This window comes from Cygnus olor, chromosome 16 (assembly GCF_009769625.2).
Source record: "Cygnus olor isolate bCygOlo1 chromosome 16, bCygOlo1.pri.v2, whole genome shotgun sequence".
NCBI classification, from domain to species: domain Eukaryota; kingdom Metazoa; phylum Chordata; class Aves; order Anseriformes; family Anatidae; genus Cygnus; species Cygnus olor.
Window position 1 is genome coordinate 3187339 of NC_049184.1, and position 20788 is coordinate 3208126.

Sequence of the window (20788 nt, forward strand, 5' to 3'; positions counted from 1 at the left end):
TCATTTATGCAGACTTCCCTCTGTTTGGCATCCCTGTGCATAAACAGCAGGGGCAGCGAACTCCCACGCAGCAGCCGCAGAGCGAGCCTGCATTGCCCTCCTGCGGCCAGCCGCTGGATCCCAGAGCCTGCACATTAATCATAGCAGCAGGAGTGTAAAATTCAATTTTACCTCTCCATTCATTCTGAGATGAGTTGAAGGCCGGCCTTGTACATATAAACCACACTTTACTTCATCAGAGCCCCGGTAACAAATGGAGTGTCTTCTTCGGGGAGTTTAACCATCAAAAAACACCGCGCCATTTAATTCCACGCGTGCCTAGGGTCAAAGAAGTAGCTCTTGGCATCAGCAAATGCTTCAGCCCTCAGCTGCGCAGTAAACTATGTTTTAGAGATTGTTCCTCAATACGAAATGATCAGTCCATTTATCTGCTAAAGCAGCCTGTCTCTTTGTTCAGTCTCCCAATATTTTTTCCGCTGACCTGATCTGGACAATAAACCAGAGTCATCTTAAGATATTCACCGTTCAATTTGTTACTTGAGTGCCCCCAAGCCCGGCAGTCCCTGCTGCCAGCATCACAGGCTGCCCAGCCTTTGCCACCAAGCTGAGTGCCCATGCCGGAGTCCCTTGGCCCATGGTGGGGCCGGCACGGGCACGCTGCCCACTGTGCCCGGCGTATGGTGGTGGGCTCTCTGGCTGCAGTAACCACACAGCCCCAAGCCACTGCCGTGCCCCAAGGCCCCTGCCAAATGTTCTTCTGTCCACCCTCCCTTACACCAAATACACAAGCAGTACTCGTGCATGGGCTGGGGTCTCTCTGCTCCATGGGGTGCTGCTTGAAGAGCTGCATTCACAGTCCTTCCCCTAAGCTGATAAAACGTTGGTTACCATCTATAAAAGAGTCTGACCTATACTAGGAGGCCCCCCTTTTCGTCCTAAAACTCCTCCTGGAGGTGGTGAGTTTTACCACCTTCTGCTGAAGGAGACTTGGAAGCACTACTGCAGGCTGCTAAGTGAATGCATCAAACACAGAGCCATCACACAGAGCAGGAACTTACTGGTAGTCTATCTAATCCTATGGACATGACGAGTTTTGTAGCAGAGCGTGGTGCTGAGGTACCAAGAGCTAAATCCAACAAGTCTTCCATGTCCTTAGCAAACATCAATGAAAGGTGTGACTGTGTTCATCTCCCTCGGAAGAGCCTCATAACTCATGTGCACAACTGTATCCCTGCTGGACATCAGCAGGCCACCGCTGTCTCAGTTCTGTCTTTCCAGTTCTGGAACTGGTTCATCTATGTCTACACCACCTTGCCAGCAGGATTTTAGAAACTCATTTCCAGGAGATTTTTCAGTGTCCCAAAGAGCTGAGCTCCCAGCTGGACTACCAATACAAACTCACTTTTCCCTGGCTATCGTAGGTGGGCTCCCAATAAACAGGCTGAATGTCATGAACATTATCCTTCAGTATCAACAGTCCCTTTGCATTGCACAGAAGATTAGACACCTACACAAGGCTGTGGTGTCCACTACTGGAGCCAGATGTCCAGAATTTTGACCGCACAGATCCCTGACTCACCTCCAGAGCCCTTTCATGCGTGTAGCTGTAAATAACTAATGCAAGTTTACACTACAGTGATGGAGGGATTTAATCTTCAAAGACGTAAAAAGAGTATCCAAACCACAGAATCATACTTGCTGCTCAGACAAGAAACTTCCTAGAAAATCTGCTCCTCATAATCATTGTTTTTGATTCATTTGCCGTTCTTCATTATGCATGTGCCACTGTGTTGCCCCACTTTGGAATCCCACATTGCCTATTCAGCATGGCAAGCACCAAGATTTTAACAGCAGCCTGCTGATAGCAGGAGCTTTCTCAACACTTCTCACCTCAGTTGCATCACACCAGCACTCAGCTAAAACAACACGGGCACAGTGAAGCAAATGAGGAATGCCCGAAGCCTCACACATGGCACTTCCATTTTGTTACAAAGGCCCAGAGGGCTGGAGCATGCACAGCACAGCGTGGGGAGAGGAAGCCTAAATGTCTGCGCAGTTGCAGAGGGGGCCATAACCCCAAATTTTCCATGGAGTCTAGCCTGCTTGCACAGAGATGTACAGATCACCTGCGTCAAGGAACTCGCTGGCTTCCATCGGGATGCCTCCTGACAGTGTGATGATCCACGCTGACTCACAAGCTGGTCAGAAGAGAGGATCAGACACAGGTATCTGCTTGGACTGTTTGCTAGTAGTGGCACAACTGCTCTAGGACCGCAGCTGGCTGTACATTCCACAGAAACCCTCCTAGCCCTAAGATCTGTGCTAGATGTGAATGTTTTGGTTTTGTTTTGGTTTTTTCCTTTCCAGAAAACTTTTCTTAAAAAGGTTTTGACTTTTTTCCATGGAAGATTCTAAAACTTTATCCATATTTTGAATTTTCTCCCTAATTCTATTCCTTTTTTTTTTTCCCCAATGGAAAAGGATGAGGATTATCCCTCACTTGTAAGTCTGCGTCTTTCTGCCATGAGAAAGCATGGAGAAGAGAGATACCTAGCAAGATGCTTTCTCCCACCTAACTACGTTAGGAAAAGGGAGAGATGGAAGATTTGCTTTCTATACTACTTTTCCTCCAGTGCCCACAAAGGAGGAATTAAAGGTTGACAAGGGACATAAATAAACGCAAAAAACTAAAATAGAAATTGAAGTGAGGGAAAAAGTGCAACTCAAATCAAGTATAGCGTTTAAAGATCAGTCAGCACTGAAGCACTGAAAAGTATTGGATGTCAGCAATCTGCTAATTCCTATTTTATAAGGGTTTTCTCTCAAAGTGTTTCAACTAGCCTTGGACAGGAAACTCAAAACACACAAACCCACTTGCCAAAAACATTTCTGCATTCCAGAAAGCATCACATTTGTGGGTGTCAGTATATCTGACAGACATTACAATCTTGTACTGCCGTAGGAGATAAAATTTCACCCCTATTTACACTTCAGTAAAATGAAATACAAGAGGATTTCCCCAGTGAGACACAAAGTCAAGAGCTAAATTCAGATGTTCTAGTTCTGTTTCTAACTCAAAATTCATTCCAGAAAAAAAAAAATGGAGGGAGAAGACTGATACAAAGTGTTTATCCTCTAACTTCTGTAAAAATTCACAAAACATCCCGATCCAAAACAGTTCACAGGACCACTGGCCTCTGTAAAGGTTTGTCTTCCTCGAGAACCATTGGGAAGACCTGCACCCACAGAAGGTGCTTGTGCTGTGGCCGTCTTCACATGCTCCCAAGTGCCATCATGGTGGCTTTGCCCTGGTCAAAGCTCTGTAACACTCAGCTCAACTCTTTTTTCCCCACACCTGATGCAGGATTTCTGGTAAAGCCTAAAGTACCTGTCTTGCCAGAAATTATTACTTAGGTACAATGGCTCCTTTAAAGCTTCCCAGCCCTAATGGCAACTTCACTCAAATTACTAAGGCCTGGGCAGCTGGTTCACTTATATTGGATCGCTTCTTGCTACACGTCTTCCCCCTGCATACCACTCCTCACAGGAGTAAGAGCCCTTAAATAGACATAAAAGGACTTGGTGACAAATGGCCTGAAATAAAGAAGCATCTAGAAAAGGCTTTTGGATGGCTATAGGGCAGGAGGCTATAGAGCAGAGTCAGAGCAGAAGTCCTTACCAGCAGTGTGTCTGCAGCCCTTCTCTGCCCTCTTCAGTCTTCAGCTAACGATGAACATTTGCCACTCAGACCTCTTCTCTCATCTTTGTACGTCTTCCTTGTGGTGCAGCACATCCTCAGGAGGCCTCCAAATAGGACTTAAATTGAAAGGTGTACACGCAACGACGAACAACACGAATGCCCGATGTGCCTACACACATGGAACCTGCACAGTGCACGCTACACACGTGCTCACAAACCCTGGTCACCAAAAAGATCCAGTGATGAACTTGGGGTTCCCGAGAGGCCTGAGTGGTACAATTTGCCATTTAAAGATGACTGAGAAGTCACTTTTCCCTAGATGTTTTGTTTACAGGATGAGAGCCTGAACACATTATGAGTGGAAACTCCTCCAGCTCATCTGCATTCTCAAGGCTGAGGAACATGGATCTGCTGTGACCACATGGGCTCCCTCAGCTGACAGGAAGGACGCCCTGCTTGTTCTCCCCACAGCAAGAGACACACTCTGCCTGATCAAGAAGGGCACATGCAGGCTCTAACAGCTGGCCTCCCGCTACATGGCCTGCAGTGATCCCTGTTGGCTATAATGCACGTCCAAGCCCAGGCACCATCTCTGTGTAGGTGCTCAGCCTGTCAACCAGCCAGTTACAAAAGCAGGTTTTGTTACAGGGCCAGGAGAGGCGACCTCTGGAAGCGCTCCAGCCACAGGCCCCAGGCACGCAGCGGCAGGAGGCCTTCCACTGCTCTGTCTAAAGCAAGAGGCTCCAAGGCTTCTCCGATCGATCCCTTGCCACTGAAGTGCACCGCTTTCTCCTCAGTGTCTCCCCCTGCAGTGCAAAGGGTTAAACAAGCATCAGCAGATATTTTCAAGGAAACAAAGTGATTTTAAACAAGACGAAGCCCTCCTCTCCCCTTGCTGGCCCTGACCGCCCTGCCTGCACTCCCGGGGAGCCACAAAATGCCTGTGTGTGTCAGTGTGCTGACCGGCGTCACTGCTCCCCATGGCCACCAGGACCTCACGCTGCCTCAGCCCACATTTCTGTGTCAGAGCAGCTGCTGTGACTGGCACCATGCACAAAACAAGCCCGGCCTATGATTTACCTTTTCCCCCAATTCTGTCCCTCATTCCACTGGCAGAGGGAAGTGAGCAAAGGGCCGTGTGGTGCTTAGCTAACCAGAGGGTCACACTGCAAGTGCTTACGGGCAGCTGTTTTCAACTCGAAGGATTCTAGTAACTCTTCCATTCATTATTATGAAAATATCTCTACTAGATAAGACAATTGCAAAATTTAACTTTATTTAAAATCTGAGAGCTGAAGCCAGAAGTCACCACCAAAAAAGAAAGTGAGAAAAACTTTTAACTTCAGCTATGGTTGGTCACTTGGGTAAGCTAAGTATAAAAGCCACTGACAAACACCATCAATCTCCTTGACTTATTAGCACGCTCCCATCCAGAACACTCTTCTAAACCTCCAGCTATAGTCCACAATAAAAGTTGCCATTTTTATGGTTAAGAGTATAATTGAAAGAACTGCTATAGAATGTATTGACTTATGGGTTGGCTGTTGGGTTTTGTTGTTTTTAAACCAGCGGGGCACACAGCACTGGGCTTTTTCTCTAATCTCTGCAGTTGAAATACTGACTTTATCCTATATCCACAAGAGCTTTTCCCTTTCCCCTTCCTGCGCCCATTTATCACAAAACTGATTTAAGAAGAAAAACGTTTTAAGAATTGACCAATTATTTCTTCCCCCAGTTACTACTACTCAAAACTGACGCCTGCCATCTACTGGCATTTTTCTCAAAATGCAGTCAAGCCTTGGGCAAAAATGCTCATTTCTCCGAGAAATCTTACAGAGCGGTGAAATTATTGACAGGAAAAAAACGTGCAAGCTCTTGCGTACAAAAGCTCTGCAAGCCTGAGAACCAATGAGACGCTGGATATAAGGTCAGTTTTTCTGTATGCCATTTATGTACATCTTCCAACTAGTTTGTTCCAAATTGTTTTGTAAGAGAAACTTAACTCCAAACTCTTTCTTTGCCAGTTGTTGATAGTATTGCCACTTGATAAATAGCAATATAAAATTATGGAACCACACTAATAAACGGTGATTCCAAGCTGCCTTCACTGGAGTTACTCAAAAGTGATGAACTAGTCCAGCAAAGGCCACTCACCAGAATGATGGGATGCCACCAGTTACCCACGCACATTCATGCTCCCAAACATGTAGGTTCTGAAGGGTTAGTGGAAAAAAGATACAACAAGTTTTCCTTGGTAAAGAAAGCAGTTGGAACATCAGGAAAGATTTTGACAACTACATTTGAGAACAGAATCACCCTTCAAATCCAAAGGCAGTGCATGGCCTAGTTTTACCCCCAGCATGGCAAGGTGGGTTATCACCTCTGTGTTCCTGCATCAGCAGCTGCGGGACGCAAACAAGCAGTGCAGTCCTCAGCTCCAGGACTGCGGGTCAGTGATCCTATCACAAGATACAGACATCACACAAAGGGGACAAGCACAGTGAGGCTGCTCAGCTAATTAATTCCTAATCAGCTTCTGGAAGTTTAGGTTCCCACCAAGCAAGCCAGCAGCTCAGTAACCGCTTGTTCAGCAGCAGTCAGAGGAGTAAACAGGCAAGGCACTGCAGTGAGTCACCTGGTGAACCAGCGATGAAGAAATTTTGCACGTATTTGCACCTTCCCTACAGATCTCTCTGCTTCTCAGCACTTTTCCCTCCCTTATTCCCTACGATGGGGGTTCCTGACAGCTGGCCCAGCCCTCCCTTGTGGTCAGAAATGTCTTTCCAGAACACCTCTGGAATTACTGAAACTATTACTGAAACAATTCTAACGTGTTACAGCCCTGTCCTCCCTCATGCACCCTCCCCGTGGTAGCATCGCTGCCCTATTTCTCCATTTGCTGGAACAGGAAACTATTCACTGTTTGCGCTTGCCCACAAGCTAGAAAAGATCTGAACCACAGGATCCAGAATGAGTCACACATATCTGACTCTAACAAACAACTTTATACTTTAAAGATGCACACAACCTGACTTACTGCTTTTTTCCCATGCCCGTCTACCAAGTGCTTAGTGTAACATATACATAAAATCAATCCATCTTAAAAAAAATCATATCTTGAAGTTCAGAAAACACCGCTCTGTGCATGCCTCAATTATGTATTCTATTCTCATTTTATTATCTTTACAATAATGCACTATTTTTTTTATCATAAAAAGTATTTTTTAATCATAAAGCACTGAGAAGTAATGGCAGATAAATCTCCCTAAGCACTGTATTTACACCTTTAATTTTAGTCAATAAATGCTCTCTTTCCTCAGATTAAACAGGCAGAGCTCTGGCTGTTTTCCTACCCCTTTAACGGAATTATTTTTAGTCTGAAAGAAATACATTTCAATTAATAATGTCTTACCTGAATTTTTATTCTGATTTAGCATCATCTTATTCCACCACTGACAATACTAAAGTCATGAGCAGGAACCCTGACAGCACTTCCCCATGGACTTCAGTATAGCTTTTTTCCCCCCATAGTAATTTGAAATTGATGGATTGTAGGTTTACTTTTTAAAAACATTTATCTCCTTGTCAGTGGTGGCATGACTTCTATTTCAAACATCATTTTAATTCAAGAGTGATATTTTAACATCATTCCCTAAAGGCCAGACTTTAAATCTTAAATTGTTTCATAAACTTCTTTGCATTCATCTTCAAATGCCTCCAACCTCCCCCTCAATAGCACACCGACTGTTTATCCAGCAAAGAGCCAACAACAAGGCAGAGTTGCCCATCTCCTTAATCAAAGTTATTTAAAGCATAGAGCTACACAGACAGCTAGCAGAGAGCTGCAGGCCACAATTTTATAAAGTAAAGACATTTTCAGTCCTTTCAAGTTTTGGGTCTCTGACTTCAAGCACCTTCAAAGGGTCCACGTTTCTGATGAAAGCAGTGCTTTCTCTCTAAAGATACCTTAATATGGATACTAAAAACACTTACTCTTGCCTACATGTCTAGTATAAAGTCTACGTGTTCGACCTGTGTGCGCACCTCCAGCAATCCCTCCATAGTCTGTAAAACTACCTACCCACTGTGAAGACAAGTCTCCATTTCTGTTTTTGTTTATAAGACCTATTGCACTCATTCTTATAAAAGTACAATTGCTTGCAGCATGTTACAAAGCTTTTACATCCCTGGGTTCTGAACTTGGTAGGAGTCACAATCATTCCAACAGAAAATTTTGCAGATGTAAAGCCAGGCTGAAGTACACCTGGAGAAGAGAGTTCAGACCCAGCTGAAATACTGAAAGCAGCAAGTTATAGTGGCCACCCTCTGCATGCCAAGCACCATCCAGACCAGCACAGTACAGCCACCCAGTATGCTGGGAAACCACACTCTAGTCAGCCTGAAGTAATGCACTCTCAAGCTTCCTTGATTCAATGGTTTTATTTTTCGTAAGAATATTTCCAGAGGACGGAGCGACACAGACACTTTACAAGTCTTCATGTTTAGCTCTTTCTCTGATCCTTTAACAGAAAAAAAAACCTGCAAATTGATTATGTTTAGTAAGTGCCAGCAATGCTCTCAGCTCTGGCTGGGAGACAGACCCTGCCCCAAAGAGCTTCCATTCTAAGAAAGTAATACAAAGGTGAGGATCCCAGGGAAGACAACAAAGAAGGTGACATGGTTTGTCGTGCTGCTGGTGGCTTACGTTGAGACTGGTACATCTTTTTGTGCTGGCAACCAGTATGGAAACACTGCATAGACAACACATCGCACATGACAGAACATGTTCTTTCTGCAGGTGTTTGCAAAGGAGAAAGTAAAAAGCTCTCAGAGTTTTCAAGGCAGTCCTGTTATGAGGAAGGCATTTACCCTACGTAGAAATTTCTGCCTATTTACGTACTGTTGCCTTTTTTTTTTTTAAAGAAAACAAAATCATAGCTAATGTGCCCAAAATATTCATCACATCAATTGCCTTACAAAAATAAAATTTTAAAACAGTAAGTTGTGCCTTTCTAAAATAAATATTGATACAGTAGGAAAAAATAAATACATGTATACAAGCTATCTTATTAAAATGCAAAAAACACAGTTCTTTACTGAAAAGTAGCCATGGAATTCTGGTTAAAGCAGGAAGTGTTCAGAGCATCCTTCTCTTGCAGTAACACATGCAGTCCCAGGCAAAGAACAAATTCTTTTTCTTATTTATATGTATATATATACACATACACATATATGTGTGTATACACACACAGTGTTCCTTATTAGTAAAGTACAGAACATATTCATCTTTGCTGAATGAGACACTAGAAAACGTGTTCCCTGATGAAATTTTCTGGGATTTCCAAGCCGAAAGAGGCTAACAGCTTTTTCTTGTTAGAAGAAAAAAAAAAAAAAAAAAAAAAAAAAACAGTAAAGCCCCATCTGCAAATCTGAATAACTGTTAACAAATGTATAGTCCCTTGACTGAGGAAAAAAAATAATCCTTCCTAAAAAGGCTGAGCTGCTTCTCTTCCTCCCCCTCCTAAAATAACTATTCTCAAGTATGGAAATGAGACATTTTAAATATTATGCTACTTTCTATAGGACTGTTACAGCAAAGGAAGCAAGGGACAGCTCAGCTTCAGACAGGAGACTTTTACTGCTTGGGAGCACAAGCTGCACCAGTTCAGGATGGTCCGACATGAAATCAACGTTTCCATGGCAGTCCCTTGCATTTCAAGGGCGACTTCCTTGCCCTGAGCTACCTGCTGTCAGGAGTCAGTCTCAGTTTGGCCGGTAGTAGTCACAGTGCTCTAGGTAACAGGAGGCAGGGTACCCTATTCCCCACTCTCATAAGGCAGCCGTACCACTCCAGGAAATCAGCTTCCCTCTTGAAGGCTTTTTTTGTGGTCCTGTATGTCCTCTTACTTTTGTTTTTTGTTGTTGTTTGCCTATTTATTAAAAGGAGCAACATGCCTAGATTAACAACAGTGGTCAATTAGGCAAAGAATAAAACGTCCACAATGCAAGCTCTACATAGGTTTACAATGTACTGGTCATGCATAAACCCCTACAGATCCTGGCAGGCATTTAAACATTTAACTTTATGTAGGATCAAATTGGTAATGAACTAACTGCTGAATGGACTGTAGCCAACTTCAAATCACTGGTAGGTTCTGCATCTGCTGTCACAAGTCATGTCAAATCAGTGGTCATCCACTTTAGCTCTTTTTGCTTTCAAGGAAAGATGCTACAAAAAGAAAAGAAAAACTTCTTAGCACATACACCACAAACAGAAAAAAGTTCAACTAGAATGTTTTCAGTTATTAATCATAAATAAATCCTTATACAAATATTACCCTTCCCAAGCCCTGCTTATTATTAATAGAGCTAAAATAAATACATGAAATCCATTAAAAAAAAAAAGAAACCCACATGCATCCCAAAATAGTATTTTGGCTTGGTATAAAATAGCATCTTCTAGTACTTCTGTATTGACTGCAAGCATATGAAGATTCCCCAGCTGAAGCAACTTGCCAACATGTGAAAATGCATAGAAAGATAGATGTGCTCCCAACAATGCATCTGCACAAACACCAGGAACACATACATGAAGTACAAGATTTTAACTAATGTATTAACTCTGCTGCTGTAGTTTCACTGGAGCTTTGAACCTATTTGCTCTTAAAGAAAAAGGCATGCAAAAAAAGTGCAATGGAAGAACATCCTCCAAAAGCACTGCAGAAGTTGGAATGAAACACAATTGTCTGAAACTGTAACCAAACTGTAGAAAAAAAAAGTCTTTTAACAGAGAATCTAATCAGTTCTAATTTGTTTTTTTTTTTGAACATGATACAGGAATAAAAATCCTCGGATTTCAGAAATATTTAAGCAGAAAGATGTGTTCTTCAGTATAAAAAGTCCAAATGACTATAAATCAGCATAAATTTTTGTGCCTTGCAATTGTTTGTATATACAAAATTTACATCTATAATTCAAAGCTTTACACAACAGATATATATCTGATTTTCAAACATTTTTATAAATACACCCAAGCCTTTTGGCTGATGAGGATAAACAAACTGAGGCTGACCAAACTGAAAACGTTTTTGAAAAAGTTTTCCTCAAAAATAGCACCACCTTCGGTAGCTTCCCTTTACTTTAGGATGAATGCAATGCTTACTTCATCCTGCAAACAGAGATCCTCTCTATCAAATCTAAAGGATGGCAATGCTAAGAGTTGGGTGATTTTATGGAGTATCTGCAACAGTGGTAATGCTGCCTTGGAAAACATGTTCTCTCAGTCAGGTAGGTAGTACAGTTCAAGACGACTCTTACTCACTTACAAAAAGCAATTCAAGTTTTGCCTGAATGAGTCACTGAATCACATTTCCCAACACCACCTATTTAAAGGAAAACCTCACACCGAGTTTTAGCCCATGGAGAGGTCATATCCTAATGAGATGTTGTGTTACATATGGGATGTTACAGCATGTAAACATGTGAGTCAAAAGGATGAATTATTCCAGGAGCAGATTAGATAAAACAGGAACATTGGCTCATCTTTTTACACCATGCTTGCAGAATACGTCTAACAGCAGCTAAAGACTCAAGGGACTACCCTGCAGGGTCATTACTACCTTTGTCAAATGCATTACAGAGTAAAAGGCAAAAAATACTCAGCTACTTAATAAATGTATTTATAGATGGCAAATGTCTGGATAACCGAGATGAATAATCAAGTTCAGCATTCGTAAAAATAAGAAAAAACACCTTCTCAAGTCAATTATATGGACAGATGCCAATTCTGTTGTACACTGTAACCACATAGATATGTTCTAAGACAATCCATGTAGCACGTTTTTCTTTTTTTTTTTTTTTTTTTTTTTTTACCAAAAACCCCAAAAAGCAAGAGAAAGCAAGCCTGAGATTCTAAAAAAAAAAAAAAAAAAGTCAAATAGCGTAGCAGATGTATAAATCAACCATTTTTGCAACCTGGCTGCTCATACGCAGAAACAAATCTCGTTTTGCATCAGTCTGATACGCAAGTGCATTTTTTCACTCAGCATTTTGGAAATAGTTCACTAATTCATATGATTAATATTAATACCCATGGGAAACTCACATGCAAGAACAATTTGGTTATCTTGCCTGTACAGTATCTACATGTAATGTGGTATCAGAAGCTTCGGCATAAATAACAGTTGGATAATTGTGAAAACTGGATTGGCATTAAATATTATCAGTGAGTAAGTCTTGATTGATGAATTTGCATAGGACAGAGCAGCTAAAGAATGATAGGAAAAAGTGGTAACTTAAGAGATACCTGTGAAGAACAGAACCACACACAAGATGGTTGAGGTTGGAAGGGACCTCTGGAGTCCATCTGGTCCAACCCCCCCCTGCTCAAGCAGGGACACCTACAGCAGATTGCCCAGGGCCCAGTCCAAGCAGCTTTTGAAGATCTCCAAGAAGGAGACTCCACAACTTCTTTGGGCAACTTCTGCTAGTGCTCTGTTACCCGCACAGTAAAGAAGTACTTCCTGATGGTTAGACAGAACCTCCCGTGCTCCAGTTTGCACCCACTGTCTCTTGTCCTGGCACTGGGCATCACTGAAAAGAGCCTGGTTCTTGCTTCCTCATGCCCTCCCTTCAGGTATTGATTAGATTGATAAGATCTCCTCCTGGCCTCCTCCTCTTCTTCTTCCTCTAGGTATGTATATCACACATTACAGAACTTAAAATAAAGGTTTGCACAAATAGCAGCTATTCTTTGACATTTCATGTTTTAACAGATCAGAGCTGACTTTTGCAGCTCTGAATCATGAGCAGAAGGCCTGGGATTTGGACAAACATTTGCAAAGCATACAAAGACTTAAAATTGTGAAAAGCATGACCTCTGCCAGTCCTAGTGCTGCTCCCAGAAGTAATACCAACCACCTACATTTAAGTGTAAAATAGTTCAGGGTTTCATTTACTGGAAGAATATACTATTTTGTAACTTCAAGATCATGCCTGTTGGCTGGATACTTTTTGTATCATTACACAGATGACAAAAAAAAAAAGCACTTAAAAAGTTCAGATACAAGAGCTGTTAATACAGCAATGGTACCGTTTGGGCTTTATGCCGATTCCGTACCGTTCCTTGCTGGTAAAAATGAGGTGCCAGTTCCAAGAGCCATGCTGATTCAATGGCAGTCACATCTCTCATGTAGTATTTGGCAGTCTGTATGACTTCATTGTAGACTACCCTAGGAGAAAGAAAAGAAAGAACGTGCTATAAAGCAATGATGGAGGCAGGTATATAACAGCATATTTAAATAATTTCACATGCAAGCTGCCAGACGTAGTATTCACAGCACAACAAGGAAGTCTGTAAGTTGTATGGTCTCTTACCTCTTTCCTTCCAGTTGTTTAGAGTACTCTACATTAAGACAATTTCTAGACTACCATTAAAAACAGTTCCACATACTACCATGACAGACTGCTACAAGGTATAAAAAGAAATAATGGGGCCAAGGAGACTCAAAGCAAATCTTTTGGAAGACAGAATATTAGCTATTCTGTAATATCAGAAGGAAGGTTGTCAAAGGCACCAAAACCCTGTGCCCGTAACAAGCTGGGCACAAATACAGCATGACTACCCCTGGTGTCTGCAAGCAAGCAAGATAAGGATTAGAAAAAGAAATCAGCTTCATACCCTGATAGGAAATTTAGGAACAAAGAGTCACGTGGACTCGTTCATTACTGCCTGCATGAACAGAACGGGCAACCCATTTCTGAAGATACCCTTCTGCAGGGAAAGTCATTTTTACCAAGGAAGCACAAACCGACGCCCTGAACAGTTAGTCACCAAAACCAGAAGTCGTTATCTGCCTTCTGTAAACATAAAGCTGCCACAAGGTTTGTGGTCTCTCATTAGTTGGTATTTTTGCTCTCAAAGCAAATAGGAAAGAGTCCAAAATTCTCTTCTCTGCCAAATGCAGCCAGACTCATGCTAACCAATCCAACTAAAGAGAAATCAAAGGAAGAGAAACAAGAACACACGATGTATACCTGTAACAGATCAAGAATTGAAGTTCTCAGTACAGGAGGTGCTCTGAGGCAGAAGTAGCGCTGAAAGCAGGGTTGCCAGGTAAGTTAAACCCGTCTTAAAAGATGCCCTTAGCAAGTAGGGTGTTGGGGCTGGCAGTGACAATACCGCGTAGCCTTGGAAGACAGCTCCAAGAAATTACTGCTGCCACCAAACAGCCAGTGAAGCAAACAAGAGCTTTCAGGTTTTACCAGTTAAGGCTTCCAGCTATCTACAGTTCCAATTTCTTTATGTCTGGAAGCACCCAAGGCTAGGATGGAGATTCTACTCTGACCTCACTTAAAAACTGAACCCTGCAGTACTTGAGCCCTCTGCTAAGAGATTGCCGAAGGTGTGTGCTGGAGCAAGGAATTCTTCCAGTACTTTTCTACCACTGGATTTTCTTTCCAGATGATTTTCTTCTCAATTTATTCCTCTTACTGTCTGTCACTCTCCCATAACAGAACTTCTTCCAGGATGTCATCTTCAGCAAGCTAAAAAGTTTCAGAAGTTTATCTGCAAAGCATTCTTTTCATCATTTCAAACAGTTCGTGTCTTATTTTTAGTCGCAATGACAGGAGGTTAAAAAATGGCAAAAAGGGGAGAGAATCAGGCTGGTTTCATTGGCAAAATTTACTTTAGCTACACTCTGCTAAACTCAGCCCTGAAGAATCGGTCCAGTTCACACCAAGTGAGAGCTGGACTCATTTCTATTTTGTGAGCCAATGTAATTGATGGCTAACTTCCAATCAGTTACGCTTCTGCAAACCATACACACAAGGCGTAGGAGCCCAGTTCCAAGATAACAGATGACACGGGCCAAGTTTACCCTTCAAATTCTCAGCTACAGGACAAGAGTCCAAATACATCAGGTTCATCATGTTGATCTGGCAGTTGGAAACACATTTCTAGTTATCCGAGCATTTTTGGCATAAATAGAACTGTAATATCCCAGCTATTTTGAAAGTAAAACTATTAATGTCATCTATCTTTTAGACAACCATATCTCCTCTCAAAGGATTTTGGATCATTAAATTTATATCTAAGCCCTCTACCAGTAATCCAAATGCAAGTACTGCAGCATTTGACAGGACATTTACTTATTAGGTTTAATAAAAGCAACTTAACTCTAGCCACATCTAGGTACAGAGACCACTCAGAGAACAATCTGCAGTGCAAGACATGGTGCCTATTAATAGAGTCACTTGCCTCACCTTTCCAGCCTCTGCAAGCTTTTTGATTGTTAAACATCGTTTTATTTCCCTGATTTATTTGGATACTGCCTACAAAAAGTTGCAAAGGAAACACCAACCAAATTATCTCTGTGAGAACCATGACCTGCATTTATCCCTCTCTCCACAAAAAGTCATTCATGAAAATGTCTGGATGCTCAAAACGTCTTCTAAAGCTCACAAAGCAAGTGCAAGTTGCTTTCACTTACCAGCGCGGAGGTTTCTCCGCATACAACACTGAAGTGGGGTGGATATGAAGCTCGTGGTCATCACGGATAGTCCTTGAAAGCAAGATACTATTTCAGACCAGGCACAGATTTATTATTTAACATTTGGTTTCTTCCATCCACAGTAAGAACGTTAACAAATGGCAACAGTGAAAGAACTGGAGCAAACTAAAAATATTCACATTTAATGAACAGGCTTTCAGTTGAAACCAGGCTTAAATCCTGGCAAAAGGAAAAAATGGTAATTTAATGATCTAGAAGAAATCTATCTACATTAAATGAAAAGCTAGTGTTTCAGGCTTTTATTCAGTGCTCTGAAGCACTACAAAGATGCAGTACTTGCTTGTATTAACACAAGTAATTCCTATTAGTAACAGCTTCCTGCTATCAATAATTCTATTTGCTAAAAAGAAGAGAAAAATTGAAGCAGTTTCAACATACAAATATTCAAAGATGTAGTAAATCAAGTGCCACATGTTTCTTACTACAAGTGCCTAGAAGAGCACCCATTTGTTGATCTATCCAGTCAAAGCTTTTAAACCAAGCAACAGCTGTAATGAAAGTACATATATTTACCTGTAAGCACCGGTAGAGTGGAATTTAGCTGCGTTAGCAAAGAATCCAGAAACTATGCATCTCAAAACAGGATCTGGATCACCTGAAGAAAATAAATTTTTCTGTCAAATTCGTCAATGTAATGGCAAAAATCCCTTAAATTCCCCTTAATCATCTAAAACAACTTTTCACACTGCATCAAACTTTGATAGCAAAGGCTTGAAGGCAAACCCTGCAATCTCTTCTGACTTCAGTTTCGCAGCAAATCAAAATTACTGTGAAAAAACAGTTGCCACTGACATCTCCATGAAGATAGTTTCACAGTCCTGAGAGCAACCTTGTGTGACAGCTAAGCATTGAAGTCTGATTTTTCAGAGCAGTTAGAGACAAGTTTTGGGAACTAGTCATAGCATCCACATCCTCACAGCACAGCTGGAAATCAGATCCCAATGTCTATGCATTTTGAACATCGTAGAAGAAATGTGTTTTTTGAAAAGTCAAACAGGTCACCCCATTCCTTCTTTTATGATTTTTTAAAATCTGTCCTTTAAATATATAATCAACGGTCATAATCGCTTGCTGGAAAACTTACCTAATGAAGACTGGACTAAATTCAAATTGTAAAAATGAGCTAAGTTGCTCTTTTACAGGCATTTTTATGAGCTAAGTTGCTCTTTTACAGGCATTTTTATGGAAAAAATATGGTTTTAATTAATGTTATTTTTAAGCCATAGAGAAAAAAGGTTACAAGAAAAGCAAGAAGCAGACTGACAATTTGGAAACTATCCTCAAAATGTATCGGACATGTTTAAAAAAAAGCAAACTTTCACCTTCACTGGACTTCTTTGGCACTTTAAAACGTACAAGAAGCTTTTTCAGCTGCTCTCTTACAACAGAAGCTCTAACAAGACCTTTGTAGTTCAGAAAGTGTTCCTGACACCACTGAGAGCTCTTGCTGTGCTGTAGAATGAGAAGAAAAAATTACAATGAAATACCTCCAGCAAAACAAAAAACAATCTCTCTTGGATCACAGTCTTGTTCTGTTTTCTTTTGTCTCCTACAACACTATTTATTGTTCTTTTCCCTGAAAATTATCTGCCTACACAGCAACTAACATGAGTTAGTAATCGACAGTAATTACAGAACGTTTGAAGCAACTTCTAAATGGCAACAGAACAAACACTGTGAAGATATGTTCAAATAGTTGTTCCTCATTTCTTCACATGTAGTGAAAGAGAAAAAGCATTAATCATTTCATTTTCACACACAAGTGCATCATATCATAAATTAGTCTGTTTTTAATCTGAAAATGTAAACGAACTTTTCTGTTTACTGTTTTCATTAGTTCAAATGTTTTCATTATTTCTCCAGAAGCCAGCACTTACTCCAAGAATCTCTGCAACTGGCTACTTCTGAGAGAATTACGCAGGTACAAAATCTAAAGGGCAAAGTTTTAGTTAGTACCTGAGCTTTGGTTAGTACCTGGAGCTGGGGAGAGGAAAATCGCTTGTTTAAATACTAGAGCCATTACACTGGTTCAACTCAAGACTGTTGCAAATATATCATTACAGAAGTGCTTTACACCAACAAAACATACTTCTCCCCAGCAGGTATAGTACTTCAAAACTAATAGGTAAAACCTCAGCTTACAGAAAAGTATTAAGATTGCTGTTAAACCTTAGGGTAAATACATAACGTTACTGAAAAAGAGGACGTGTTGATCAATGAGGTAATTATTTAAAAAAAATGCTAGACTTCGATGCAGTTTATCACCAGTAAAACTCAGATACGTTTATGAAAAAGATATGATAACATGAATTTCACTTAGAATTTGAATACCCGTTTTTCCTAGACCTTTTCAAAAATTCCAATGGAAACAGTTCTCTACAGACAAGAATTTTGTGCTGTACCCAAACCACAGAATTCTTTCTATTTCCCGTTCAGAGGAACTACACAAGGTCTGTAGCAAAATACAAACAAAGCAGAACTATCATTTAACAGATTTGGCAAGTCCTCAACTTTGAGGATGCTATATCCAGAACTTCCAGAATCGGAACTGGGGCACGTTCGAGTTCCTTATGTTTCTGCAAATCTACATACACTTGAATCGACTTACTTTCACAAAGGCTTCATAAACATTAAGCATAGTGAGATGATCACCTTCTTCCACAGCAAACTTTCTGTGTTGCCTGGCCTGAAGAAGAAATATATTTTTACAGGCAGATTGATTTTTGCAATGATCATGTCTAATACCCTCAGTTCCCATCATCTCTATGTTGCCTAGTGACTGTCAAAATTCTTACCTGAAAGAGTAGTAGTTCTAGGCAACATCAATATTCTACTAGCCCACCTACATTGAGGTGGTGTTTTAAAACTTAAATTAGAAAAATGAACTGAGAAGGAATGCCAAAAGCGTATGAGAAGGATGCATTAAAATTAGGCTCTTGCTACCTTTGAAGAATTTGCTACATCCTAATACTTTTTTTTGTTTCTCTCAAAAGGAAAGAGACTTGGGGAGATTTTTTTAATTTGTTTCTTTTTATCCCCTCCTTTAACAAACCCTCGTGCTGGTCAATATTGGATTATAACCCTCCACATCTCTGATCCTCAGAAGGAGACTTTTAACACTGGCAAGGAACTCCAAGGCTCCCACTATTACTCAGTTTCTCCTTTTACCTATAACCAATAGGTAGAGTTTAAAACTGTTTCATTTTCATGTAAACTTGCAGTATGCAACAGGCATCAGTATAATACCTTACATATGGAACATACAAAACAACATGGTTGAACTTACAGCTTGAGATTTTTGATTTGGAGGGATCATAAAAATATTCTGAATCTGCATCATGGCAGCAATTGTTAAAATTTCCTGGGAGCAGCCAAAATTTCCTGAGGAGTAAGTGGAAAAATTCAGTACATGAAATCTTTTATCATTCAACTTATCACCATACAAAATAAAGAGGAAAAGAAGCACGAAATATTTTTAAAGCATATGAAAATGAAATATCTAAACTCATGGATTTTCTTCGCAAGTATAACAATGAATGTTTTTAATGGAAAATTACAAGACAAATATGTTAGACTTAACAATTATTGATGTGTTAAATGTGTTAGACACTATCAGAGAGGTCCATTAGTTTAACGATTCTTTTTACTAAACACCACGCCAAGATGAAACACTGTATATTTCAAGTTTAGCAAATGTCTAATACTACTCTAGAGTTACTAAAGGCAGTATTCACTACTCAACACAAGACTACGAAGAAAAGTCTGAGGTGGTTTTATTTTTTTTCCTCTTACCTGATTCCAGAAGCATCTTTGCAAACATAGGATTCAGAGGAAACTCTGCTATTCTTATTCCAAGAGGCTCTGTTAAACGGCAGTGCATATCCAGACCTGCAGCACATTAATAAACGCATCTGTGATACAGGCAAAAGTAGCACAGAAAGACTTCTTTCGGAATTTAAAGCGTACAAAAGAGCAGAATTAAGAGCTAAAATACAGCAAATACACCTAGGAATAGAAACAGTTTTGTGACTTATATCTGCTTAGGTCACAGAGAAAAATAATTCAATATAATCTGAACTAGAGATGCACAACTGTTGAAGATTCTCTGCAGTTTATCCTGCCTCATGCATCAGTAAGTGAACTGGCAGCCACGTTCCAACTGTAGCCCTTTTACTGGAGCTGAAGCAGTACAGGACAGAGGCATGGCAGCTTGATTTTCAGCACACGAGAGAAGCCCCACAAGAAGACTAACAGGAGCAAAGGAGCAAGACTTTGGAGCACCGCAGATTGCATAAATAACCATAGGGTAGTCTGAGGAAACATAACTGCGACCCAGGCATTATATAAACATGTTATTTGTCAGACTGCTTGGTGGCAAGAAAACCACAGTTGTACTTCAGCTGTGTTTCACAGAGAAAACCAAAACCACAAATCATTTCAAAGGAGAATAACTCTGATAACTTGTGTCAGCATACCTAAAGCCATAGATACCTCTATCACGTTTACTTTCTTTTATTATGTGATATACTTTTATTGAACTTCTCATGACAATGTAGTAAATCCCTCACCACACCCCTACACTAACACTTTAAGACATTTCACATGTCAAAATATTTTCCTCAGAGGCAGGTACAACAGTCAGCTTATGTGAAGTGATGAAGTTAATGTATTTAAACACGAACTAAAAGAAATGGCAAAAATTAAAGGTATGATTAGCTATCATTTGACCTGCACAATAGAAGAGGCTTAAGTGCTACCACCATTGCTATAGAGCCATAGAATATCCCGAACTCGAAGGGACCCATAAGGATCATTGAGTCCAACTCCTGGCACCACACAGGTCTACCCAAAAATTCAGACCATGTGACTAAGTGCACAGTCCAAATGCTTCTTAAACTGTGACAGGCTTGGTGCAGTGACTACATCCCTATGGAGCCTGTTCCAGTGTGCGACCACCCTCCCAGTGAAGAACCTCTTCCTGATGTCCCGCCTGAACCTCCCCTGCCTCAGCTTGACACCATTCCCGTGGGTTCTATCGCTGGTCACTAAAGAGAATAGATCGGCACCTGCCCGTCTCCTCCCCCTTGTGAGGAAGCTGTAGACCGCGATGAGGTCTCCCCTCAGCCTCCTCTTTTCCAGGCTGAACAGGCCAAGTGACCTCAGCTGCTCCTCATACGTCTTCCCCTCTAGGCCCTTCACCATCTTCGTCGCCCTCCTCTGGGCACTCTCCAACAGTTTAATGTCCTTTTTGTACTGTTGGTGCCCAGAACTGCACACAGTAGTCGAGGTGAGGCCGCACCAGCGCAGAGTAGAGCGGGACAATCACTTCCCTCGACCGACTAGCAAGGCTGTGCTTGATGCACCCCGGGATATGGTTGGCCCTCCCGGCTGCCAGGGCACACTGCTGGCTCATATTCAACTTGCTGTCAACCACAACCCCCAGATCCCTCTCTGCAGGGCTGCTCTCCAGCGTCTCGTTGCCCAGTCTGTACGTATAGCCAGGGTTGCCCCTTCC

The 20788-nt window shown here is 41.2% G+C and overlaps 1 protein-coding gene across 2 annotated transcripts in view; it reads right to left on the reverse strand.

The window, feature by feature from the left end:
* Nucleotides 1-8125: 8125 nt before the first annotated feature.
* Nucleotides 8126-20788, reverse strand: part of DHX35 (DEAH-box helicase 35) — a 31186-nt gene continuing 18523 nt past the window's right edge. Inside the window, exons 15-22 of one of the 2 annotated variants that reach the window (XM_040575823.1) lie at nucleotides 19066-19161; nucleotides 18560-18654; nucleotides 17882-17959; nucleotides 16596-16725; nucleotides 15787-15868; nucleotides 15193-15264; nucleotides 12819-12930; nucleotides 8126-9929 (exon numbers count right to left, since the gene is read on the reverse strand). In XM_040575823.1, coding sequence (XP_040431757.1) covers nucleotides 9885-9929; nucleotides 12819-12930; nucleotides 15193-15264; nucleotides 15787-15868; nucleotides 16596-16725; nucleotides 17882-17959; nucleotides 18560-18654; nucleotides 19066-19161 — 710 coding nt within the window. In that variant the 3' untranslated portion in view covers nucleotides 8126-9884. Of the gene's footprint in view, nucleotides 9930-12791; nucleotides 12931-15192; nucleotides 15265-15786; nucleotides 15869-16595; nucleotides 16726-17881; nucleotides 17960-18559; nucleotides 18655-19065; nucleotides 19162-20788 lie in introns of both variants that reach the window. The other variant, XM_040575822.1, reaches the window with a different exon arrangement.